Raw genomic sequence first — 26,420 nt, forward strand, 5'->3', positions numbered from 1 at the left:
TTACCAACTAGGATAGAAATAGCTCGGTATGTAAAGGGTTGATTCAACTGTACAGGTATGGATCAGTGGATTATCACTTACCCTGATGGCAAAAATATTTAACCTCCTGATTCACTGTTACGAAGAACCTAGGGATTTGTCTCCTCTCATAACAAACACCCACAACACCCCAGGGATTCGGCTTAACACAGTTCACAAGTCCTGGCTTGGACACCACACAGGAACAAGAGTATTCTCAGATAATTTATTCCGAATTTTCATATAAACAGGTAATTATCCCATATTTTACATGCAGAGCAATTTTGATATTCAAAAAAAAAAAAGGCATATTCTGTATATGGTGCTACTTGGTTCTTGTAGGAAAACATTGAAAAATATAAGAATTGAGCTTTCAGTGGGTCTTGTGTCTCTGAGTTGATTTCCGCATAAGCCGAGGCACAGGAGGTGTCTGCTGCTGACAGGCAGGGCTTGGACCCCTGCCCCCACCCCGCCAGGCACACAAGGTAGAGAGTAGACGAGCCATTCCTGAATATGTGTGGACACACTCGCTTTGGGGGTGGGGGAGGGAATACTGTTTCCTTTCTTCTCAAATGGGACCAAGAGCCCTGGGTTCCTGATTTGAGTTTTAACAAGGATTTTTAGGGCCCAAACCCAAATAAAAATGTGACCAGAGCCTGGTTCTGGACCTTGACTGGTATAAGAAGATGACAGTGAGCTCAAGAAGCCATTGGTTCCCTCTGTCTCTGGGGGACCCCTAAGGAAACATTCACCTCCAGGTACAGCCTTGGAATGTCCATTGCATTCCTTACTGTCTTTTAAAGAACAAATGCCCATCTGTCCCCAACCTCAATTCTGGTGTAGATCAATATTCTCAAGAACATTCCAGAAGGTTTTCTGAAGGGATATCATTCTATGGGCATCATTCATATATATATGATCAGCGCAACCCCATCCCCCTACTCCGAACAAAATCATCATTTCTGAATCACCTGTTTGTCAAGTGGCACTCGAACCCCCTCTACCCACCACAAAGAAGAAAAAGATTGTCATTTGGGGGACTACAGCACATCCACTCATGTACCCAGATGGAGAGCACGGGCCAAACCCTGCCCACTGATCAACCTTATGGCTGTTCCAGATAAACACCTCCCAACCCAACAAGCACATTTCACGGCAGACCATCTACTCTGCTTGGAGAGATGGAGATCTGCCCAGCAATTGGAGGCAGTCTCCAGCGGTCTCAGGGTTGTTTGTGCAGACCTTCGCATCAATTCCCACATTTCCTTTCAGTTGTGCTCAACATCTAGCCAGAGAACCAGCAACACTTCTCGCTTCTTACTAGCTTAAAAGGACAGAAAAGCACCCAGGACAGCTCCCAGAATACAAACGTTTCCAGACGTGCGTTTGACATCACTGATCCAGGGAGGAACTACTATATGTTGATTTTGCCACACAAACAAAAAGGGGTTTTTAAAATAATGAGACACCTTAAAAACAAACAACAAAAAATTCAACCAAAGCTGGCTTTGTTGCCTTTTTTTAAATAATCATCACTACAATCCTCCAGGACATCCATTTTGAGGACTGAATTCTGTTTCGACAGAGTCCACATTATCTGATGCAAAAGGAGGCTGTGATCCAAGCCTGCTTGATCTTTCACTGCAGCAGCAGAGATAGCTAAATGAAGTCAGGGAAATTCCATTCACAAAGGGCAGGCCCAGCACTTTACAGTACCTCTCCAGGGCAAGTGGAGAAAGGTGACTCTGCTGGGGTGGTGCCTACAGGTTTAAGAAGGGCAGTGAGGTCTGGTGCGTACGACAGCATTTCTGCTGGCTCCATCCAGGCTTACACGTGGGTTGTCAAAGTCCCTAAGGTCAAACCGTATCAGCTTGAAGTCAACCAAACCAAAATGAGAGGGTCCAAGGTTTTGTTGCTAAAAAAAATGTGTTCAGCCTCTCGGTGGGTTTAGGGTTGAGATTCTCAATATCTCCCTTCCCACTTAGAGAATAAAAACAGACACTGCATTGAGTGCTTGTGTGTAAAGTTCCCAAGATAATGATATGTCCCCCACCCAAAGCATCTCAGCCTAAAAAGAGTGGAAATAAACCATGGAGAGCCTAGGGCACCTAGATGCTCACACACCACAGAGATTCTAAGGGGAAAGGAGCATGCTGGCTGGATCAAAGACTGTCTGTGTCTCAACACTGCAGCTTCCCTCATCAGCTAAGGGTAGCTCAGAACTGGATACATCAGATACATCGTGATGGCCTGAAACTTGCTTCATTCTTGAGGGCCATGGTGTCAATAGATGGAGGATCAAACAACAACAACAACAACAAAAAAGGAAGATTAAATTCAGAGGTGAAAAATATCAGCCAGGAAAAGGATCTGTGCTCACATGAAAGCCGTACTTCAGCCCCACTCCCTCCCTCAAAATTCTTACTGGTCCCTGGCATTCGGAATCAGCTGATACGAATCTTCCCTGATTCAGATCGGATCCAGACAGAATTCTGAAGTCTCAAAGATGTCCATTATTGAACCACATCCTAACAATACACTGAGGTAGACTGTGCTGGGAAAAAAAAATCATTACCCCACATTCACCTGTTTATTTTTCTTTGAAAAAAAAAATTTTTTTTTACATGCTCTCCATTTCTTATGAAAGTGATTTTTTACAGTGATTTTTATATATTAAAATAAATAATTTTCCCCTAATATAAGAAAACCTTTCTGAATTAGAAAAATGTGAAAATTGCTGCTACCGTAGTATATGGCCACTACAAATTTACTACGAAAAGAACAAAATACCTAGATCTACGTGTTTTGTCCTTTTTAACTTACATACAGATCCTCGTCTATGTACAAAATAAATTTGGCGAAAATAATTTCTGTGCTCCTTGTACCCAATCACTGAGGCTCCCTGGAAATATTCTGACATGCTGTCATTTCTGAAATCGTATAAATAAGATAGCCAGAGGCAACTGGGATGCGTGTCTACCTGTGTTCTTCATCAAGAACTGAGAAGGTTCGGAGGTCACCATGGCATCCCAGGTGTTTTGAAGCCCACAGTTCTTGAGAAGAGAAGGAAAGCAGTCTTAGACTCGTGAGAAAATGCACTCGAGAGATAACCTGTGGGTGATGATTCGGATGAACTATGGCAATGAGTCCATCATGTTCTGTATTTGAGCAGCAGTCATTCTTCCCCCAGAAGGGAAGCAGCTGTGGCATCACGCCCATTCTCATGCTCTCCGTAGTGTGAAGGTCCTTAGCGGTTTCTCCTCTGGACTTGACTCTCAGGAACTGCACGATCGTTAAGTACCTGAGAATTCAGCTCAGGCTTCACACCTGGTCCAGTTGAGGTCACTGGGCGCAGAGCAGCTTCTGGGAGCTCAGTTCTGAGGACGGTCGGATGCCCTGAGGGCGGAGGGGACCGGCAGGCACGTCTTCATATTGCTAGTGTTTTCAAAGTCCATCCGTGCTGTCCCACTTTGAGATCTAATGGTGCCAAATTTGCACAATCCCTGTGGGACATGGACATCCCGCTGAGGAAGCTTGAGAGGTACACACAGAGAACCAGAAGATCCAGGAGCCACAAGTGTGTTTGAAGGCAGGGCTCAGCTTTTCAGAGCAGAAACCAAACCATCCATCAAACCCCATCGCCCACACGCTCAGTGTGGCCTCACCACAATGTCCAGAGGATTAGCAGCTAACGTGGCTTTAGTCCCCAAAAAAATGGATGCCTTGAAGACCAAGCAAAAGGCCACCGGTGCCTGGCCCCTCCTGCCCCACACAGGCAGACAAACCCATACGCCCTACCTCCCACCCCAGGAAATGGTCAATAATTTATGAGGCTGATACTGGAGATTCTTTTTAAAAATTAAATATGTTACAAATATATTCTCAAAACTCTTCATCATCTCAGTTCTTGTTTTTCTTTTCTTCTTCTTTTTTAAAATCTTTTCTATGTCCTGGCTTTGTTTGGTCTTGAAAAGATCCATTATCACTCCAAATGACTCCCATGGCTCCCAGAAAACATTTTTCACCAAAGTTAAGGGAGAGTAGAATCCTGAGGCTCCATCTGGGACAGAAAAATTTGTTGAGGGCACAGTCTCCCAGTAGATAAGAAGGAAGGGGTCGGGGGTGGAGGAAGCAGGGCTCACGTACTCCAGGAGAGCTGAACCTTCGTGGGCTGATCCCCAAAGTGTCCACTCAGCACACATGATTTGCACACGCGCGCATACACACACACACACACACACACACATAAGTGCATACATGAACCACACACCAGGACTGCAGACCCATATCCAAAGTACAAAAGCAGCAGCTATTGGTCAATTTGAGGAACTGGTTTTGTGAAGGAAAAAAACAAAAAACAATCCTTCACCCTGGATGAAAAAATACTTTCCTGAAGCCCACTCTGTAAAGCTTGGAATTCTACTAGAACTGGGTTTGTTTCTTTCTAACTTTTGTTTCATAAACAAGATTTATGTTTTATACTGTAGCTCAGACACCAGCAAAAAAAAAAAAAAAAAACTTTGTAAAAATAGATGCTTTCTTTTAAACTACTAGGGAAAATAATAATAATAATAATAACATCTGGGCTTGAAACCTCGGTGGCCCAAAAGGACAGCAGCCGTGGAAACCCCCTCCCCATCCAGGTTCACAGTTAAGTGCTCAGATGACAAGTCAAATAGGCAATGGAACCACTGCGTTTGAAGTCAGAAGAGGAACTGAAATGGATAGTCGTGATCTCTGAGCTCCGTTTGACACTGTGGCAGAGTTAGGTGGAAATCCTGAGTTTTCTGGAGGCCTTTGAACCAGAGGGAAGTGTAGACAGGAACCCTTCCCCCACTAGCAGGGGTTGTTAGGAAGGATTTGACCGGGGCAAAGTCAGAATCCGTCCGTTTTTCTTGCCCCCGTTCATGTGGGTGTAGGGGATGTGCTCGTCATAGTTTCGCTTTAGCCCCAGCGCCGACCCTCCATCCCGGCCCCCGGCCTCCTCTCTCTGCGCGTGCGAGGCCCGGTCCAGGGGCACGCTCTCCATGTCCTCAAACTCCATCTCCAGCTCCTCGCTCTCGGGCGCCTTGTTCTCCTCGCTGTGGAAGAAGGACACTTCGGGAAAGCTGGGGTGCAGGTCGTCCTTGAGCAGGTCCACGATCTCCAGGAAGGTTGGACGCATCTTGGGGTTGAACTGCCAGCACATCCGCATCAGGTCGGTGCTGCGGGACAGAGAGGGGCACGTGGAGGGTGAGGCCCCGGGGGTCCCCGCCAAGCGGCCCTCCTTCCCCGACCCCGCGCCTGCGGTGCACACACACCCACGCGGACAAGTGCTGACCTCAGGAGGGTCAAGCAGAAACAACCATTCTAAGGGCGTGAAAGATGGTTTCAAAAAGAGAGCCAAGGGTTTCCCAAACAAGATCCACAAGGGCCTCTCCTGATATTGCCACTTGGTGAAGACCAATCAGGTCCGTCTTTTTTTGTTTGTTTTTTAAATTAGAGTTGATTTACGATGTTGTGTTAGTTTCAGATGTACAGCAAAGGGATTCAGATATATATTTTTGTTGCTGTTGTTGTTCAGTCGTTAAGTCATGTCCAACTCTTTAGGACCCCACAACTACAGCCCCCCAGACTCCGCTGTCCATCCACTTCTCCAGGCAAGAATACTGGAGTGGGCTGCCATTGCCTCCTTCAGGGAATCTTCCAGACCCAGGGGTCGAACCTACATCTCCTGCGTTGGCAGGCAGATTCTCTACCACTGAGCCACCAGGGAAACCCTCAGATATATTGGGTTAGTCAAAAAGTTCGTTCAGATTTTTCTGTAAGATGTTATGGAAACAAACATGTTGGTCAAGTCCATATATATATATATATTGTTTTTCAGATTCTTTTCCCTTATAGGTTATTACAAAATATTGAATATAGTTCCCTGTGTTATACAGTAGGTCCTTGTTTTTCTATTTTGTATTCAGTACTGTGAATCTATTAACCCCAAGCTCTTATTTTATCCCTCCCCCCTCCTTTCCCCTTTGGTAACCGTAAGTCTGTTTTCTGTGTCTGTAGGTCTATTTCTGTGGGTTCATCATTTTATATACACATTGTTGCTCAGAATGAGGGCAGCTGGGTGGACCCACCATAGAGGGCCAGCTCTGAGCAGGTGTTCTGCAAGCCCAGTCCCCACTCTCTGGAGAAGGGGAGGAGAGGAGGGGGCAGGGGACTCTGACTTTACTTAGGATAGGACCCAGGGGCTCAGGATTTCCATTTTACCTCTTCCTCTCACTATTGTAACTTCTTTCAGGGCAGGAGTTGACAAACTTCATCCCGTGGACCAAATCTGGTCCTCCAAGTGTTTTTGTAAATAAAGTTTTATTGGCACGTAGCTACACCCATTCAATTATGCATTGTCCCCGGCTGATTTGAACTGCAAGGCAGAGAACTGCCAGGCCCACAAAGCTGGAAATACGATATGGCCCTTTAGAGGAAAAATTGGCAGGCCCCCACCCTAGGGGCACTAATTTCCTCCTGACATAGCCAGGAAAGAAACTTCATGGAGCAATGTTTAGAAATATTTTGCTCAGAGTTTCCAAGGAATTCTGCTTCATACTTTTTTACATGTGAGATTTCTTCAAATTAGGTTTTCTAAACTGATCTCTTATTCTTGTGAGGATGAAGCATCAAAATGGCCTTCTTCCATGCATTTTTTTCAGGAAGGCAAACTTTTTTTTTTTTTGCGGAAACACTGGTAAAGAAATATTACATGCAATAAGCAATGCATAGTAAATGCTTATTGTAGAAAGGTAGAAAACACCCAACAATATAGTGAAAATACAGCTTGCATACAGCTCTCCTTCAGATATAATCTCATCTTTTCTGTCTGGATACATTCGGAAATGCAATTTATACACACTTACTACACTTAGCATTTTAACATAAGCTAGACCACTGACTTACAAAATATTTCATAAGCATCATTTGAAATGTCAATTACTATAGTGTATTATTTTATCAAATTACTTTATTGATTATTTTATAAATTTACTTGCCAGTTCTCATATTGTTGGATGTTTAGATCATTTCTTTCTTTCTTTTTTTTTTTGGAGACTTTAAATAAAATTTCTGTGAGTAGCTATTATTATAATGGGCTTTCTTGGTAGCTCAGTGGTAAAGAATCTGTCTGCCAATGCTGAAGACTTGGGTTTGATCTCTGGGTCAGGAAGATCCCCTGGAGAAGGAAATGGCTACCCACTCCAGTATTATTGTCTGGGAAATCCCATGGACAGAGGGGCCTGGAGGTTCATGGGTCATGAAACAGTTGGATACAACTTAGCAACTAAATGATAACAAACAAAAAATTCTTACAATAGAGTGATATGAATGACTATCTAGCCATTCCATTGACAGCAGTGAATATCATAACTCTTCCTTCTTTCCCTCTCTTCTTTTTATTGCTAATTAGGAAAATAGTACTTTCCTTTATTTTACTTTACATTTATTGGACTATTACGATGCTGGACAATTTTGCAAGTGTTTATTGATGTGCATTTGATGTTTGTGTTGTACATCTGCTCCTGCAACAAAAATTTAAGACAAATATTGGAAGGGGATATGTTGTACGTACCCCTGAAGTTTTGGTGTTTACAATTTGTGAATTCTTTTTTCCACTTTCAATGAGATATAATAAGAATATGTAGTTAAATGTAAGTCTCCACCCCAGCGCTCCAGTTTTAGTCCCCAAATAACCACTGCTGTGCAGTTTCCTCTACAACCTTCCGAAGATATGAAAGGCAATAAAGCACACATGTAATGATATAATACACAAGCATGTAGTAATATGTAGACACAACATGCAGATCCAAGTGTGCATGCAAAAGGCAAGCAAAAACACACAGACAGACATCATATAAAACACAAATGTGCATTCAAAGATAAAACTTGCAAACACAAACACACATAGACATACAATATGCAAACACGAGTATCCATGCAAAAGGCACAGACTTTTGAATAAGCACCCCACACGCTACACCGCCTTTCTACACTTACACTCTCTCTGGACAATTGTCAGGTTGATCCAGGTACCCTCCATCCATGACAAATTTCAGCACCTGCTCATTTGATAGACCTTGGTAAGGCTGTTCTGCCAAGCTGGTAATTTCCCAAAGGACCACACCAAAAGACCTGCCAATGACAGTTGGGAGTAGTAACAATGAAGCCATTAAAATAAACACACACACCCTTTCTTGGCTTACTAGAACCTGGGTGGCCAGTTCTCTAAACAGTTCATGCTGCAGTTCAGAAATTCCTATAAGACTAATCTTCATTGGAATGTCACAGCAGTTGTGCAAGGGTCCCCCAGACATGCTATCCCTTCCTTTCCTTGATGGAGAGGCCATGAAGAAGTCAGTTTTTAAGTGACTCCTCTCTTGCTGGTCATAGTATCAGAGCAACCTGGAATTCAAGTGCAGTGTTCTTTCCGCCAGCCCACACATAACTCACCACATGTCTGAAGAGGTGGTGAAGACTCCGTCCTTCAGGGATTCAGGTGCCATCCACCGCACGGGGAGCAGACCTTTGCCCCCTTTCCGGTAGTAATCCGTTTCATAGATGTCTCTTGTCATTCCAAAGTCTGACAATAAACAGTTCACATGCTCTTAGCCTTCAGCTGTGACCCAGCTGTCTGCCGTTTTTACTCCCCCAGCCTTGGCAGAGCTCTTGAGTTCACCTGCCCCAGGTGTGAGCTCACATGGATCACAGCCAAATACAGTGAGAGTGGATTCTGAGGGTACTCAGAGGAGGGGGGGGGTGGGTCACCACTTAAAAGGAAAGAAAAGAACCACCAAGCAGCAAAGAAGCGATGTTCTGACCTGCAACATGGGGATCTCAATCTTAGCAAAACTTCTTTCCTACCTACGACCTCATAGGCAACCCACGCTGAACTTTTCACCTTCTGCAGCCAACCTACTGCTCCCCATTGGATCTGGCCCCACTACCCACCTAGCTGCGCAGCCAGAAACCAAAGGCTGGGTCCTCGCTTCACAACCCCTTGTCCTCACACCCCACAGAAAAGACAGAGTTTCAGCCTCCTCATGTGTGAGTGCTAAGTCGCTTCAGTCGTGTCTGACTCTTTGTGACCCCACAGACTGTAGCCTGTTAGGCTTCTCTGTCCATGGGATTCTCCAGGCATAAATACTGGCTTGGGTTGCCATTTCCTCCTCCAGGAGATCTTCCCAACCCAGGGATCGAACCCGCAGCTCTTATGATTCCTGCCTTGGCAGGTGGGTTCTTTATCCTGAGTGCTACCTGGGAAGTTCTAAATTAGTTCACTGAATTTTAATTATTTTATTTTACTGAACTAATTTTATTTTATTTTACTGAATTAACCTCATTCTATTGTACTGAATTTAAATTCATTTAAATTAGTTCACTGAATTTTAATTATTTTATTTTATTGAATTAATTTTATTTTCCTGAATTTTTAAATTTTGTTTTACTGAATTTAAATTATTTTTATTTACTTTTACTGAATTTATTTTATTTTACTGTGCTGCTTGGTGCAGATAAAAACTGCAAGCTGCAGGGAATTCCCTGGGGGTCCAGTGGTTAGGACTCTGAGCTGGGAACCAACATCCCAGAAGCCATGTGTCCAGGCCAAAAATTGCAAGTTTCTCAAGGGCAGAAAAATTATGGTGACTTAGTCAACCTTACCCCTGTAACACCTCCTGCAGCCACCAGCACAAATACTACTTAAAGAAGTGAATGAATGAAGTAAAGAACAAATGCAATTAAACCACAGCATGAGGGTGAGCCCCCATCCCAAACCGTGCCCCTTCCCACTACTAGAAAAGATTGAAGTGCTCACTATAGACAACCGAAGCCAAAAAGCCTGGGTCACACATTTCAAGGCAGAAAGCCAGACGCACCTCCAATTTTGACTGTAAAGTCGTGGGCAACCATGCAGTTCCGGGCTGCAAGATCCCGGTGCACGAACTTCTTAGCGTTCAGGTATGCCATCCCATCGGCGATCTCTGCTGCCATCTGAATCATTTCTTGCAGGGTAGGCGGAGGGCGGCCGGGGTTATTCTAAAGTTGAAACAGGGGGGGCATGTTCAGCCACACATGTGCCTGAGGCCCAGGAGCGCTGGGTGCCCTGCCAGGTACCTGGAGACAGCTCACCTCAGCCTCAGGCCGCAGGGAACGGAGGTAACTCTTCAGGTCTCCGTGAGCCATCAACTCCATCACCACCAGCGTTGGCTGGCCTTTGGACACCACCCCCAGGAGGCGGACCTGTGGAATAAGCAGGGGCCGGGCAGATTCTTGAATGAGGGTCTGTGAGAAGATGTCCACCCACCTGGGTCTTTCTGTCTGGTACCTACATCACACCCAGCACACTGGTCCTGAGTGGCCTGTAGGAAGCCCGAAGAAACACCAAGGTCAACATCTTGTTGGATTTGGGGTGAGGGAGCGAGTGGCTACTGTCCTGGATGAAAGTGAAAGTTCCTCAGTCGTATCTGACTCTTTGCGACCCCATGGACTACACAGTCCATGAAATTCTCAAGGCCAGAATACTGGAGTGGGTAGCCTTTCCCTTTTCCAGGGGATCTTCCTAACCCAGGGATCGAATGCAGGCTTCCCATGTTGCAGGCGGATTCTTTACCAGCTGAGCCACAAGGGAAGCCCAAGAATACTGGAGTGGATAGCCTATCTCTTCTCCAGTGGACCTTCCCGACCCAGCAATCGAATCGGGGTCTCCTGCATTGTAGGTGGATTCTTTACCAACCGAGCTATCAGGGAAGCTCCACTGTCCTGGATGGTACAGATGAAAATTGCAAGCCACAGGGAATTCCCTGGCAGTCCAGTGGTTAGGACTCTGTGCTGGGAACCAAGATCCCATAAGCCATGGGGCGAGGCCAAAAAAAAAGCAAGCTGCACAAGGGCCAAAAGAATCACAGTGGTTCGTTCAACCTTGTCCCTGCAACATCTCCTGCAGCGGCCTGCACAAATACTACTTAAAGAAGTGAATAAATGGCCGCTCCCAAACAGCAACATGCCAAGGCAAACCCTTGTGTCTCTGAGCCCACCTCCAGACCTTTGCATTAACTGTTCCCTCTGCCTGATGCTCTGTCCCCTCACCTGTCCCTCAACCCAGTCCCTACATCCTGGAGTCTTTGCTCAAATATACCTTTGCCACTGCTGCCTTCCCAAACCCCCAGCTCCGCCCTCCTCTCCCCTGTTGCCATAGCATCGTCTCCTCATGGGATGACATCATTAACTTGCTGGGTTTAGATTCTGTCTCCACTTCTGGATTGGGAGCTCCAGGAAGACAGACATCCGCTGCACCTCAGAGAAGAGAATGGAGCTCATATAGAGCAGGTGCTCCAAGAATATGCTTGGGGCAAGGATGAAAGGACTCAGGCTCAAGGGAAACTAAAGGAGTAGAAAGGCAGGGAGAGTCTGTGCTGACTGGGGAGTGGGGAGCAGGGATCAGGTGGACCACAGTGTTTAGAGGTTACATAGGAGCCAGGAAGAGGGAAGAGATAGAAGATTCTAGAAAGTGATGGGACAGCGAAAGGGTCTCACTCTAGGTGAGGTGGGAAAGGATGGGATTGGAGAAATGAGAAGGGAAGGGCCACCTCTGGGATGCTCAGCAGAGTGGGGGCTGGGCAGAAGGTCCACACCCAGCATCCTCAAGCTCTATGCATTAAGAGGAAGGATGGAGGAGATGGGATGAGAGAATGTGTGTTAAGGAAGCCTTTGCACTGTTGTGTTGGTTTCTGCCACATGACAAGCAAATCAGTCATAAGTATATATAGGCTCTAGGTGGTCACAAAGCACTGGGCTGGGCTCCCTGTGTTATATAGCAGCTTCCCACTAGCTGTCTATTTTGCACATGGTATTGTATTATCCTCCAACTAAAAATTTAAAAAACTAAAATAAAAATTAAAAAATAAAGACTTTTGTCCGCTCCCGGAGCCAGCAGGGGGACTTACCACATGGTGGCAGGTGAAGCCCTTCATGACCGAAGCCTCGTTGAGAAACTCGATCCGCTCTCGCAGGCTGGCTGACTCGTTGACCGTCTTCACTGCCACGCGCGTCTCCGCCTCACCCTTGACAATGTCCCTGGCGTTGCCCTCGTACACCATGCCAAAGGAGCCTTGCCCCAATTCTCGCAGGAGTGTGATCTTCTCTCGAGGCACCTCCCACTCGTCCGGCACATACACAGAGCATGGAAACACTACTCCTCACTTATCTACACAGCACCCTCAGCAGATCCTTCCGGGGTCCTGGCCACCTCCCACCCAACCTCCTCCTTGTAAATGTTCACTAAGTGGTTCCTGGGGTCCAGACCTTGCGCTGGGCAGTGGGCACAGGGCCAACAACAGGATGGACGGAGGTTCAGGAAGGAGCCATAATCAGTCCAGGGTCCTGGCCAGTAGCGTGCCAAGCTGAGCCTGAAACCTGTCTGATTTCAGAGTCCCCTTACCAAAGGATGCTACTTCCCATCTAAGCCTGTTGTTTCTGCAGAGTACCAAAAGGAAGGGGGAACACCCAGCCTGCCTGCCACCAGATAGGTGAGTGAGCCCACTCAAGACAACTCAGTGCCAGTGGATCTGCAAAAGGGCTACAGCCATGTGAGTGAGACCAGAAAAACCACCCAGCTGTGCACTGCCCAGCTGGCAAAGCCACCACACTTTGAGCCAATAGATAGTGGTTGTTTTAAGCCCCTAAGTTTGGAGTTTGTTACACAGTGGCAAATAATTTGCAGACAAATACACAGTCTTAAGAAAAACCATGATGCTTCCTGCCCTCCTCTGCACCTGTTGCATGCTAAAATTATATCCCTCACACATTTATATGTTGATATCCGAACCCAAGTTTTTCAGAATGTGACTGTATTTAGAGGTGGAATCTTTACAGAGATGATCAAGGTAAAATAAGGTCATTGCTGCTGCTGCTAAGTCACTTCAGTCATGTCCGACTCTGTGTGACCCCAGAGACGGCAGCCCACCAGGCTCCCTCGTCCCTGGGATTCTCCAGGCAAGAACACTGGAGTGGGTTGCCATTTCCTTCTCCAATGCATGAAAGTGAAAAGTGAAAGTCAAGTCGCTCAGTCGTGTCTGACTCTTAGCGACCCCATGGACTGCAGCCCACCAGGCTCCTCCATCCATGGGATTTTCCAGGCAAGAGTACTGGAGTGGGGTGCCATTGCCTTCTCTGAAATAAGGTCATTAGAGTGGCCCTAATCCAATCTGACTGGAGTCCTTGAAGAGATTAGGACACAGATACACACAGAGGGAAGATACAGGGAGAAGATGGCCATCTACAAGCCAAGGAGAGAGGACTCAGGAGAAACCAACCCTGCTAACACCGTGATCTCAGAGTTCCAGCCTCTGGGGCTGTGAGGAAATCAAACTCTTTTCTAAGCCGTCCAGTCTGAGTACAGCAGTCTAAGCAACACAATACCATCACCAATGGCTCTTGCAAGGACATTGGATCATACAAGAGCTCTGAACCCAAATGAACTTACACATACTCACTGGGGAGTCCCTCTCCCAGCCCCCAAGATCCCAGAGCTTGGACCTTGCCCTCTGTATCTCTTGGCCCAGAACTTCCTGGCCTTAAAGACCCACAAGCTGCAACTTCCAGCTTTCCCTGAGCACCTCTGTGCCTTCAGCCATTGCTGCAACCCCAGAAGGAAGCAGGATAATAGAGTGGAAGCAGAACACTGTGGGGGTTGATGGAAGCCCTGGGGTTCAGCTTTCCCATCTCTGACATGGTTAACAATGCCATTTGCCAAACAGAGAGAAAGGCTCTGGATCAACACTCACCCCTTCTTGCTCCTAGACTCTGTGCCTATTCCCACTGGGAATAACCCCCTTGTCTAGGTTCCCTATTCTGATGCTTTGAGGTCTTGCTGGTGCTAGAAGGACTGCCCTTCCTGGGGGTGGCCAATTCACACAGAGAGTAAATGAAGTGCCCGAGAGTCCACCTTTCATATGCAAAACAGCCAATCCAGAGCCCACATCCTAACCCCCTCCATCATCAGGCTCTCACACTCTGGGGCACCATCCCCCTGCCCTGATCATCCCAGGTCCAGTTAGGAGACAACCAGGGACAGCTCATATGCCCCAGATGCTGCTGAAATAGTTTTAGCTTGAATTAGCCCCTCTTATGTCTTGCCTCACCTTTCCCATGGAAAAGACAATAAAGCCTCTTACTAATATTTTTCTCCCACTCCCTCTGCCTCCTGACCAACCCTGGTGCTTCCCCATGTGGGCCTGCCTCCTGTTTCTCCAGGCTCCATGAGTCTACCTTTTTTCCTCATGACATTCACTTCTATATCTGCATGTTTTATCAGACTTCTTTGAAATGAATCCCAGGTATCCTTAAAAACACCACCCCTGTCTCCCAAAGCAGCATCCTGCCATGCAATAGTGTTCATGCCTTGAAAGTCGCTCTTTGATTTTTTTTTTTTTGCTGCATGAAGCATTTTAGAAGGTTGAAATGCAATAGCTGCCTTCGTGTCTAAAGGAACAGCCAAAGCTTTATCTACAAGGGTCACTCACTGCCCTTTGGTGCAGTCAAGGGAACATGGTCATCGGTCCTATGCTCCTGTCACCAGCATCAGCATCTTCCCCATATTCAGTGGCCACTAACAGCGGAGGTGCTGGTGGTACCCACCCAGCCTCCCATATTCCCCATCTGGTCCTTGCTTCTCGTTTGCCCCATCCCTCATCTCCAGTCTCCCATCTTGGCTTCTGACTCCACCTCCCAGCTTGGATGGCCTGTTTTGTCACCACTTTCTGGCTCTGACCCTTGGCACGCTCTCTAGCACAGGACCCGTGCTCTGTATCTCTACAGCTGCAGCACCAAGTTGAGGGTGTCTCAGCCCAGCCCAAGCACATCTAGATCATCTAGATCAGCCCATCCAAACAAGTGCCAGACGGCAGGTGTCTAATTGCTCCTGGTAACAGGGTTTCTGCACAAGGGGCAGGTGTGCCAACTCAAGGGAACAAGAAGACTCTTCTCAGCCCCCCAGGGTACCAACCCTTGACTGTCAATTGATGGAGATGGCAAAGGAAACCAAACAGAGGGGTTCTGGTCATCCACGGGCAAAGGGATAGAACTCACCATCGCTGGCACTGAGGTACTCTGGGTTTGAAGAAGCATACAGTGGTCCCAATGGCCCATCTGGCTGCCTGGATGAGAAGAATGGAGACATTCCATCTTGATAAACTCACAGGACTCTGTGAGTGTCTAGCAGGAGGATATAACCTCCCCAGAGCAAACAGCTACCCTTATTAACAGCAGCCACATAATCCTGGATACAGTCTGCGGTGAGGGTGGGGGATCCTAATTTTTTTTAGCAGAAGCCCATCAGATGGCTACTTAAGTGCATCAGCGTGGAACAGCTTACCCATAAACTATAATTTATGGCTGTCATTATAACATCTAAAAACTATTCACCCGCTGCTGTTCTGAAACCATCTCATTCTAGCTTATGAGAAACAACTGTTGAATTTTCAGGAAATTTGCAAGCCAGTTGTTAAATACAACCACCGCTTAAAATTAAATCACATAAGCCTACAGTTAAATATATTATCTTCAAAGCAAACGTAATGCATACTCAAAACTGGCCACTTCCTAATTATCACACTGTATCTTACACTCTTCAGTCCATCTCTGTTACCTTCTTTATTTAGATGGTTGCGTACATATGGCAGAAATACTATATGTTCATGAGTCACTGCACTGTGGTAGTTATTTAGTCGCTAAGCTGTATGCCTGACTCTTTTTGCGACCCCATGGTCTGTAGCCCACCAGGCTCCACTGTTCATGGGATTTCCCAGGCAAGAATACTGGAGTGGGTTGCCATTTCCTTCTGCAGGGGATCTTCCCGATCCAGGGATCGAACCTGCATCTCCTGCATTGGCAGGTGGATTCCTTACCACTGAGCCACTGGGGAAGCCCCAGTAGAAACATGTCATTGTATTATTTGTCCAAATCCTTACAATGCACAACACCGAGAGTGAAGCATAATATAAACTATGGACTTTGGGTGATAACAATGTATGGATGTAGGTTTATCAGTTAGAACACTGATGTTGATAATAGGGGATCATGCATGGGTCAAGGGGTGTATGGGAAATTCTTATACTTTTGCCTCAGTTTTGCTGTGAACTGAAAACTAAGAAATCAAATCCATGTTTAAAAAAATGGATAAATTAAATCCTATCATAATGCATATGGCTTTCCCTGTTGGCTCAGATGGTAAACAATCTGCCTACAATGCAAGAGACCTGGGTTTGATCCGTGGGTCAGGAAGGTTCCCCTGGAGAAGGGAATCGCTACCCACTCCAGTATTCTTGCCTGGAGGATTCCATGGACAGTGCTGTCTGCCAAGCTACAGTCCATGGGGTTGCAAAGAGTTGGACACGACCAAGCGACTAACACACATGTAGGCATACTTTTCCCCAAGAGAGCTGATTGTTAACCACTTACCAGCACATCACCACACTCACCTCTTTCTCAGGAATAGACAAATACTTCCAATCACAACACTGAAGAGAAAGACAAAGATGAGGGGACCGATGATGATTTTTGCAATATTTGATGGCACGTCTACTGAAATAGAATAAGAAAATGTAGGGTTCTCATCAAAATGTGTTCACATCAAAGGTCATGCCAGAAAGCATATCTACACATCTAATGGGCCACTCACGCTTGTTCCCCTTCTCTAGTCCCTGAGTCAGTATCCCCTGCAGTGACCCCAGACCACTGCCCAGCGCCAGCTTTCTCCCTTCACCACCGGCTTCATAGACATGTAACCCAAGCCATCAGCTAGGTCCCCTACTCAGAAGGTCCTTGTTGGTTTTCAGTCACTAAGTCATGTCTGACTCTTTGAGACTCCATGGACTTTAGCCCTTCAGACTCCTCTGTCCATGGGATTTCCCAGGCTAGAATACTGGAGCAGGTTGCCATTTCCTTCTCCAAGGGATCTTCCCAGCTCAGGAATCATACCTGGATCTCCTGCATTGACAGGAGGATTCTTTACCCCTAAGCTACCAGATTAGAGATATTAGAGATACCAAGAGATACCAAGGGAACATTTAATGCAAAGACAATAAAGGACAGAAATGGTATGGACCTAACAGAAGCAGAAGACATTAAGAAGAGGTGGCAAGAATACACAGAAGAACTATACAAAAAAGATCTCTATGACCCAGATAATCACGATGGTGTGATCACTCACCTAGAGCCAGACATCCTGGAATGAGAAATCAAGTGGGCCTTAGGAAGCATCACTACGAACAAAGCTAGTGGGCGTGATAGAATTCCAGTTGAGCTATTTCAAATCCTGAAAGATGATGCTGTGAAAGTGCTGTGACTCAATATGACAGCAAATTTGGAAAACTCAGCAGTGGCCATAGGACTGGAAAAGGTCAGTTTTCATTCCAATCCCAAAGAAAGGCAATGCCAAAGAATGTTCAAACTACTGCACAATTGCACTTATCTCACATGCTAGCAAAGTAATGCTCAAAATTCTCCAAGTCAGGCTTCAACAGTAGTGAACCGTGAACTTCCAGATGTTCAAGATGGTTTAGGAAAGGCAGAGGAACCAGAGATCAAATTGCCAACATCCACTGGATCATTAAAAAAGCAAGAGAGTCCCAGAAAAATATCTATTTTTGCTTTATTGACTACGCCAAAGCCTTTGACTGTGTGGATCACAACAGACTGTGAAAAATTCTTAAAGAGATGGGAATACCAGACCACCTGACCTGCTTCCTGAGAAATCTGTATGTAGGTCAAGAAGTAACAGTTTGAATTGGACATGGAACAACAGACTGGTTCCAAATCAGGAAAGGAATACATCAAGGCTGTGTATTGTCACCATGCTTATTTAACTTATGTGCAGAATACAGCATGCGAAATGCCGGGCTGGATGAAGCACAAGCTGGAATCAAGATTGCCAGGAGAAATATCAATAACCTCAGATACACAGATGACACCACCCTTATTGCAGAAAGCAAAGAACTAAGCTTCTTGATGAAAGTGAAAGAGGGGAGTGAAAAAGTTGGCTTAAAACTCAACATTCAGAAAACTAAGATCATGGCATCTGGTCCCATCACTTCATGGCAAATAGATGGGAAAACAATGGAAACAGTGAGAGACTTTATTGTCTTGGACTCCAAAATCACTGCAGATGGTGATTGCAGCCATGAAATTAAAAGACGCTTGCTCCTTGGAAGAAAAGCGACGACCAACCTAGACAGCATATTAAAAAACATTGCTTTACTAACAAAGGTCCATCTAGTCAAACCTATGGTCTTTCCAGTAGTCATGTATGGATGTGAGAGTTGGACTGTAAAGAAAGCTGAGCACCCAAGAATTGATCCTTTTGAACTGTGGTGTTGGAGAAGACTCTTGAGAGTCCCTTGGACTGCAAGGAGATCCACCAGCCAATCCTAAAGGAAATCAGTCCTGAATATTCATTGGAAGGACTGATGCTGAAGCTGAAATTCCAATCCTTTGGCCACCTGATGTGAAGAACCAACTAATTGGAAAAGACCCTGATACTGGGCAAGATTGAAGGCGGGAGGAGAAGGGGACGACAGAGGATGAGATGGCTGGATGGCATCACCAACTCGATGGATGTGAGTTTGAGTGAACTCCAGGAGTTGGTGATGGACAGGGAGGCCTGGTGTGCTGCAGTTCATGGGGTCGCAAAGAGTCGACACGACTGAATGACTGAACTGAACTGAAGCTACCAGGGAAGCCCTCAGAAGGTCCTGCTCTCTGTTTAATGCTCTGCTCTTCCTGTCTTGAAAATCTTGACACTTTTTAAACCAGGGACCACGTCTTTTCAGTTTGCACTGAACCCTTCAAATTAAATAGCTTATTTCAATCCCAGCAGTACCTTGGCAGATGAAAAATCCATCAGAAGTGCCCTGTGTGTGCCAGGGGGTCGTCCCAAAGAACTAAACCAACTGAAGAAACGTTATGCAGCCTTAATTCTAATTCTCATGCAAGGCTGAATTGTCTGTAATTACAAAAGCACCCATGTATTCAGACGCTTCCAAGCCAAGGAAGAAAGTGAGTTCTGGGAAACCAGAGAAGGAACCTGGTCCTTCGGGTCTTTAATAGTAACAGTTTACTGAACACTTATGAACATACTAGGCACTGTTTGAAGTGCCCTGCCTGGGAGATCTTAGTTAATCATTCCATAAGCCAAAGTGGCGGGGGTGGGGTGGGGGTGGTGTTAACATCAATGTCAGTTAACAGAATGGGACACAGAGGCTCAGAGAGGTGAGAGTTCTTGCCCAAGTTTAAGAGTTGATTCAAGGTGGAGCAGAGATTTGAACCCAGGCCATCTGAGCAAGTTCTTGACCACTGCTCCATGCTGCCCTTAGGGTCAGCTCTATCCGGAGACATCTTGTCCTCTTGGACCTCCCTGAATTGACAGCAAACTGCCTCCTTCCACATGGAGAAAGCCTCTCTAAATATTTGATGATTGGATGTTGTTCAGTTGCTCAGTCATGTCTGACTCTTTGCGACCCCATGAACGGCAGCACGCCAGGTTTCCCTGTCCTTCACTGTCTCCCAGAGTTTGCTCAAATTCATGTCCATTGAGTCGGTAAGGTCATCCAACCATTTCATCCTCTGTAGCTCCCTTCTCCTCTTGCCTTCAATCTTTCCCAGCATCAGGGTCTTTTCCAATGACTCTTCACATCAGGTGGCCAAAGGAATGGAGATTCAGCTTCAGCATCAGTCCTTCCAATGAATACTCAGGGTTGGATGGGACATGAAAAATGGAAACCGTCTGGTCATGTGCCATGGTGGGCATTTTTCTTAGGAGGGGAAAAGGTGGAGGCTACCAATTGCCCAGCACCCAGCACACCTGGGAGCCATGATGCCCACCCCACCCCACCTCTGCTTCCCAGACCCACAGACCAGTTCACTCCTGAGATTCCCGTGGCCACCAGAACTAGGATTCAGGAAGGGAGGCAGCCAGGATGCAAAATTTGAGAGGAACTCTTGCTTTGGGCCATGCCAGGGCAGAGTCACCCCCAGAGGGTGAGTGCCTCTTTAAATTTTACACCCTGGGTGTCTTGCCAGCTTCCTTATTATTTAAGAAAGAGTTGTTAATTGAATGTGTTGAATATTTAATTCTCCATTGTTAGCTACTGTTAGTAAGCTGTGCTGAATTTCCTCAATCATTTATCTTTTGGTGACATCTCTGATCATTTCCTTAGGATGAATTTCTAGAGCTACCATTGCTGGCTGAAACAGTAAAAGCTTTTATAAGCTTTTTTTTTTGGATATACTTTATTAAAGGACTGTGGTTTAGGACTCACCTACCATAAAAATAACATCCATGTGTCTGTACTCTTGAATAACACTGTGTGTAATTAAATAACAGAAACAAGCAAAACACTTGCCAATTTGATAAGTTAAAAATTCTATTTCATTTTGATTTGCCTTTTTTTTCCCCTTTTGGTGTGGTTTTGAGTGAAGTTGGTCATTTTTCCCCTTATGTTTTCTATTTTTCTATTTCTTTTAAAATTGGCTATTTATATCCCTTGCTTATTTTTGTGTGAGGACATATATCTTTTACTCATAGGAGACATAGATACATACTCATTTTGTATTAAAGATATGAACTCTTTGTCAATGAGGTCACAAATATTTTCCCCATTTTGATAATTTCTTTTGAATTCTGTTCATGGTTTCCCTCTAAATCCTTGAAAAATCCGTGTTAGCAATGTCTTTGTTATTGATGAAGCCCTTGGAACACACCTGAGTTTATGCTAAGACAGAAGATAGTTTGAGATAGGGGCTGGTTACTGGAAGACCATGTGTGTGATTAGAGGGGTTGGACTTTCAGCCTGGTCTCCAAACAGGGGAGGGGGTTTGGAGATGGAGTTCAGTCATGTGGTTAATGACTTGATCAACCTCACCGATATAATGAAACCCCAATAAAAACTCTGTTCACCAAGAGAAGCTTCCTGGCTGGTGGGCACATTGATATGCCAGGATGGTGCTGCGATGTATCCTGATTCCATGGAGAGAAGACACAGGAGCCATGTCTTCCAGTCCGCTCTTGGCCCCCGCCCTACGCGGCTCTTTATCTGAGTGGTCCTGACTTACATCTTTTATCATAAAGCCCACTGTCCCACAGCATTTTCCTGAGTTCTATGAGCCATAGGTTGTTGTTCGGTCATTTAGTCCTGTCTGACTCTTTACGACTCCATGGACTGCCAGGCTTCCCCGTCCTTCACTTTCTCCTGGAGTTTGCTGAAACTCATGCCCATTGAGTCAATGATGCCATCCAATCATTTCATCCTCTGTCGTCTCCTCCTACTCCTGCTCTCCATCTTTCCCAGCATCAGAGTCTTCTCTAGCAAGCAACTAAATCTGAGGGGGTTGTGATAACCCCCAGATTTGTAGCCAGCCAGTCAGGAGTGCAGGTGGCCTGGAGAACCCCCAAGCTTTCATCTGGTATCTGAGGTGAGGGTAATTTTGGTGGGAACCATGCTCTTTAACTTGACCAGAACCAGCCCAGCAAGAATCCCTTTCCACTTTCCACAGTCTCACCAAGCCTGGCAGATGAAAATCCAGCCAACTAAGCAGAAGCTCTATCTTCCCCCCTCCCACCCAAGTTTCCACTCCTCCTGGTCTAGAATTGCCCCTCCTTCTAAGTGTCTGGGTTCCTACACCATTGGTCTGTCCCCTCTTTTTTTTTTGTAAAGTTTTTATTTAATTATCTGGCTGCACTGGGTCTTAGTTGTGGCATGTGGGATCAAGTTCCCTGACCAGGGATCAAACCCAGGGCCCCTGCATTGGGAGCATGGAGTCTTAGCCACTGGACCACCAGGGAAGTCCCAGGGTCTGTCCCCTCTTATACATTCTTCCAGGTTTCAGCCAAGATGCCCCCGCCTCCAGGAAGCACTCCCTGACCAGCTCAGCTCTCCCCATCTCTCCCTATTGTACTGTCCATAGTGTGTCCAGCTCGCTCAATGGCAGCACTTCCTGCCAGCACGCCCAAGGCTGAGTAGATAAGCTCCCACATACTCCCTTGGAGGACATGGCCCATCTGAAGACAAAGACGGAGACCCCAGTAACAGGAGCTAATGTGCTTATCACACGTGCCCTGTGCCAGCCACTTGGCATTCATGATGTCTCTGAAGCCTCCCTTCACCTCCAGTGGTGGTCCTAGTATTATACCCATGGTCAGATGAGGAAGCATGCGCTTAGAGAGGGCAAGCATCTTGCCCTGGTCACACAGCAGCAGCCGGTGGACCCCGAGGTCAAGTCAGAGGCAGTACCCACAGCCTCCAGGCTTCCCCAAGCATCCTCTGAAACGCCCTGCTAGGCCCAGCACCAAGCACAGACTCTACCAGTCGAAGTGGCCGTGCAGACTTACAATAGTCTGTCACGTAGAAATAGGTGGCTTCCGTCCAAGACCCATTGCCTGCCAGGGAGGTGGCCCGAACTCGCACACTGTAATTCCCAGGCAGCAGCCCACGCAGCCGGCAGCCACGCTCCAGAGCATAATGTCGGCGGGAGACGCAGAGGTGCAGCTCCTGAAAGACAAAGATCCCACTCAGAAACAACATGGAGGGAGTGAGGCATAAACACTGCAACATGTGAGCGACTTTGAGCCTCGTGAAATTCCTGAACCATAGCTCTATGGACAAGGCACAGATAGAGAGATTATCGGGCTTCCCTGGTGGCTCTGAGGGTAAAGAATCCACCTGCAACGCAAGGGACCCAGCTTCGATCCCTGGATCAGGAAGATCCCCTGGAGAAGGGAATGGCAACCCACTCCAGTATTCTTGCCTGGAGAATCCCATAGACAGAGGAGCCTGTTGGGCTACAGTTCAAGGGGTTGCAAAGAGTTGGACATGACTGAGTGACTTTCATGTTTTCACTTTCAGAGAAGTTATTGTTGTTGATAATAGCCAATATTCCAAAACCATAGCCAAGCACATGGCTTAGATCATGGCACTTAACCCTTATGATGTCACGCTTAGCTTAGTTAGAAACAAGGAAAGTGAGGCTTAGAGCAGAGGTCAGTGAACTTTGGCTGTAAAGGGCCAGAGAGTAAATTATTTTTAGCTCTAAGGGGGCCAGGTGGTCACTGTTATCAATTCAACCTTCAATAGCTCAAAAGCAGTCCGAACTAGGTCCTGAATCTCTAATATCCGTAGACAAACAGGTGTGGCTGTGTGCCCACAAGACACGGTGGATGCTGAAACCTGAACCTCGCAGAAATTTACACATGTGAGATACTAGGGCTTCCCTGGTGGCTCAAACAGTAAAGAATCTGCCTGCAATGCAGGAGACCCAGGTTCAATCCCTAGGTCAGGTAGATCCCCTGGAGAAGGGAATGGCAACCCACTCCAGTATTCTTGCCTGGAGAAATCCATGGACAGAGGAGCCTGGCAGGCTACAGTCTATGGGGTCACAAAGAGTCGGACACAAGTGAGCAACTAACACACACACATACACACACATGAGCTACTATTTTTCTTTTGAATTTTTTTCAACTGTCTGAAGATGTGAAAGTGATTCTTAGCTCATAAGCTGTACAAAAACAGGCATTGCATAAATAGTTTGTCTTCTGCTTCTGGGGGAGTTGAAATGATTTGTCCCAGATCTCATAGCTGGTCATTGGCAGGGCAGCCCTTGAACCCAGAACTGTCTGGCTCCAAACCCACCAACTGTCTGGCTTCCTTGAAACCACCATGGAGTATTTTCACCAGGACTCCAGGAAGGCAGGAAAGAAGGAACCCAGATCTCCTAAATCACCTAAGAACCAAACAGATACATGGACTTAATGTCTTAAGGACAAATTTTAAAACAGGTTCCTTCTCACAATGTAGCTTTTTGATTTATTTATTAAAAGAGTTTGTGTGTGTGTGTGTGTGTACACATGCGCACGTGCACGTTCAGTCATACAGTCCTTGTGACCCCATGGACTGTAGCCCGTCAGGCTCCTCTCTCCATGGGATTTCCCAGGCAAGAATACTGAAGTGAGTTGCCAATTCCTTCTCCAGGGGATCTAAAAGAGTTGGTGCTGCTGCTGCTGCTAAGTCACTTCAGTCGTGTCCGACTCTGTGCGACCCCACAGATGGCAGCCCACCAGGCTTCCCGTCCTTGGGATTCTCCAGGCAAGAACACTGGAGTGGGTTGCCATTTCCTTCTCCAATGCATGAAAATGAAAAGTGAAAGGGAAGTCGCTCAGTCGTGTCTGACTCTAGTGACCCCATGGACCGCAGCCTACCAGGCTCCTCCGTCCATGGGATTTTCTAGGCAAAAGTACTGGAGTGGGGTACCATTGCCTTCTCTGCTAAAAGAGTTGGGATCTACTTAAATGTCTGGAAAGAAGGTAGAGATATACACCCCAGCAATAAACATGTAAAAAGAAAGAAACCCAGGGCTTATTAGGAGAAGCATAAGGCTCACTGGGAAATATGATCATGAAACCTGTAAGCGTCGGCCAGTTTTAAAACTTTCCAAAACAGCTCCGAGTTCATAGTGCATGCAGGGAATTGGACTGGAAAATTTCAGGAGGGAGTGGGAGGAGGGAGAGAAACGTAAAAACTCCCGTGCTTATCATGTGATAATAACAGCAAGAAAACAGATCAGGCTAGTGGTAGGAGTGGGGAAGTCTAGTCCAAAGGTTCTTCCAAGTCGAATGAGTCACCAAGTGGAAAGGGACAAATAAGCAAATATAGAAACCAAAGGGAGCTGCTATCTGGGGAGAAAGGGAAAATATAGCCTCCAGTGCTGGTTGGGTACCTCGAGGGGTGAGGACAGAGAAGGGAGCCTGATGGAAGGAACTAGAGACACCAAAAAAAAAAACCACCAAGAAGCAAGTCTGATGAAGAATGAAGAAGCCAATTACAGAAAAGTTTGTGCAAACAAGGGGGAAAAAAAGAAAAACAGCTCAAAACTGCAAAAACATGCTGAGGCAGAGATGTTAATTGCATAGAAACTGAAAATTGATGCTCTCTTTCCACAGAGATGGTTCCTGGGTCCAGGGTGTCCCAGGATGGGAAGGGAAGTGGTGAGGGGAGAAATGACTGATGCAAAGTTCAAGGAGAGGCAGAATCAAAAACAACGGTGATTTGGGCTGTTCAACTAGCAAATAAGAGGGGAAAAAATGACCGCCCACCAAATGCTGGAGAGAATTTTGTAAACTTGGCAAAATTACATCCCAACAGTACAACTGGTGTCAAAAACTTCTTTTTTTTTTTACTTTACTTTTTACTTTATCAAGGGTTTCCCAGGTGGTACAGTGGTAAAGAACCTGCCTGTCAACACAAGAGTTGCCAGAGTCATGGGTTCAATCCCTGGGTGGGGAAGATACCCTGTAAGAGGAAATGGCAACCCTGCAGTATTCTTGCCTGGAAAATCCCATAGACAGAGGAGCCTGGTGGGCTACAGTCCACAGGGTTGCAAAGAGTCAGACACAACTGAGCAACTGAGAATACACACACATTATTCAAAGCGATGCTAGACAATTAAAGAAAATGGAAATAACAGACCAGTTTTGTTCATGAGGAGTTTTTTTTTCTTTTAAGGCATTACAACCTCTCACTTCTAACTTTCCCTCCAACTCCCTGATCCTCTAAAGAGCAAATACTGCTGGTCTGTCTGGGATCAGGGTCAGGCAGAGATTATGGTGGGGATTGGTGGTAGGGATTCCTACTGGTGACCCTTGGGTTCCAGAAATGAGAGAGGCAGGCCAGCAATGGTGGCTGAGAGAAGTTAGGGTTGGATCCAGTGCCAATAGGGTAACCCATGTTATATTGGGGTGCAAGAATTCAGTGTTCAAACCTGCTAAGTGAAGTGAAAGTCACTCAGTCGTGTCCAACTCTTTGAGACCCCATGGACTAGAGTCCATGGAATTCTCCAGGTCACAATACTGGAGTGGATAGCCATTCTCTTCTCCAGGGAATCTTCCCAACCCAGGGATCAAACCCAGGTGTCCCACATTGCAAGCAGATTCTTTATCAGCTGAACCACCAGGGAGCCCTACTGGTGACCTTTGGGTTCCAGAAATGAGAGAGTTAGGCCAGCAAAGGTAGCTGGGAGAAGGGTTGGATCCAGTGCCAATGGGATAAACTGTACCAGTTTATCTATGTTATACTGGGATGCGGGACTTTAATGTTCAAACCTGGGAAATTCCAAATGAGGATGAGATGGCCACAGTAGCAGAGACCTGTCTTCATAGAGACAGAAAGCGGATTAGTGATTGCCAAGGGTTGGAGGGAAAGGAAGTAGGAAAGATTGGGGGTTTAATGGCTGGAGGTGGAGGTAGGCTTTCTTTAAGAAGTGATGAAAATACTCTGGAATTGTGGTGATGGTAGCACAACTCTGTAACTATATTACAAATCGCTGCATTGTAT

The 26,420-nt window shown here is 46.2% G+C and overlaps 1 protein-coding gene across 4 annotated transcripts in view; it reads right to left on the reverse strand.

Moving 5' to 3' along the window:
* Positions 1-230: 230 nt before the first annotated feature.
* INSR (insulin receptor) overlaps positions 231-26,420 on the reverse strand; it is a 146,561-nt gene continuing 120,371 nt past the window's right edge. For 2 of the 4 annotated variants that reach the window (XM_070373711.1, XM_070373709.1), the window contains 9 exons: positions 22,427-22,586; positions 16,521-16,620; positions 15,130-15,197; positions 11,988-12,232; positions 10,174-10,284; positions 9,921-10,080; positions 8,497-8,626; positions 8,044-8,178; positions 231-5,222 (listed from right to left, as the gene is read on the reverse strand). In XM_070373711.1, the coding sequence (XP_070229812.1) occupies positions 4,868-5,222; positions 8,044-8,178; positions 8,497-8,626; positions 9,921-10,080; positions 10,174-10,284; positions 11,988-12,232; positions 15,130-15,197; positions 16,521-16,620; positions 22,427-22,586 (1,464 nt within the window). In that variant the 3' untranslated portion in view covers positions 231-4,867. Of the gene's footprint in view, positions 5,223-8,043; positions 8,179-8,496; positions 8,627-9,920; positions 10,081-10,173; positions 10,285-11,987; positions 12,233-15,129; positions 15,198-16,520; positions 16,624-22,426; positions 22,587-26,420 lie in introns of all 4 variants that reach the window. The other 2 variants (XM_005890758.2, XM_005890759.2) reach the window with 1 other exon arrangement.

This window comes from Bos mutus, chromosome 7, assembly GCF_027580195.1.
Source record: "Bos mutus isolate GX-2022 chromosome 7, NWIPB_WYAK_1.1, whole genome shotgun sequence".
Taxonomy (NCBI): domain Eukaryota; kingdom Metazoa; phylum Chordata; class Mammalia; order Artiodactyla; family Bovidae; genus Bos; species Bos mutus.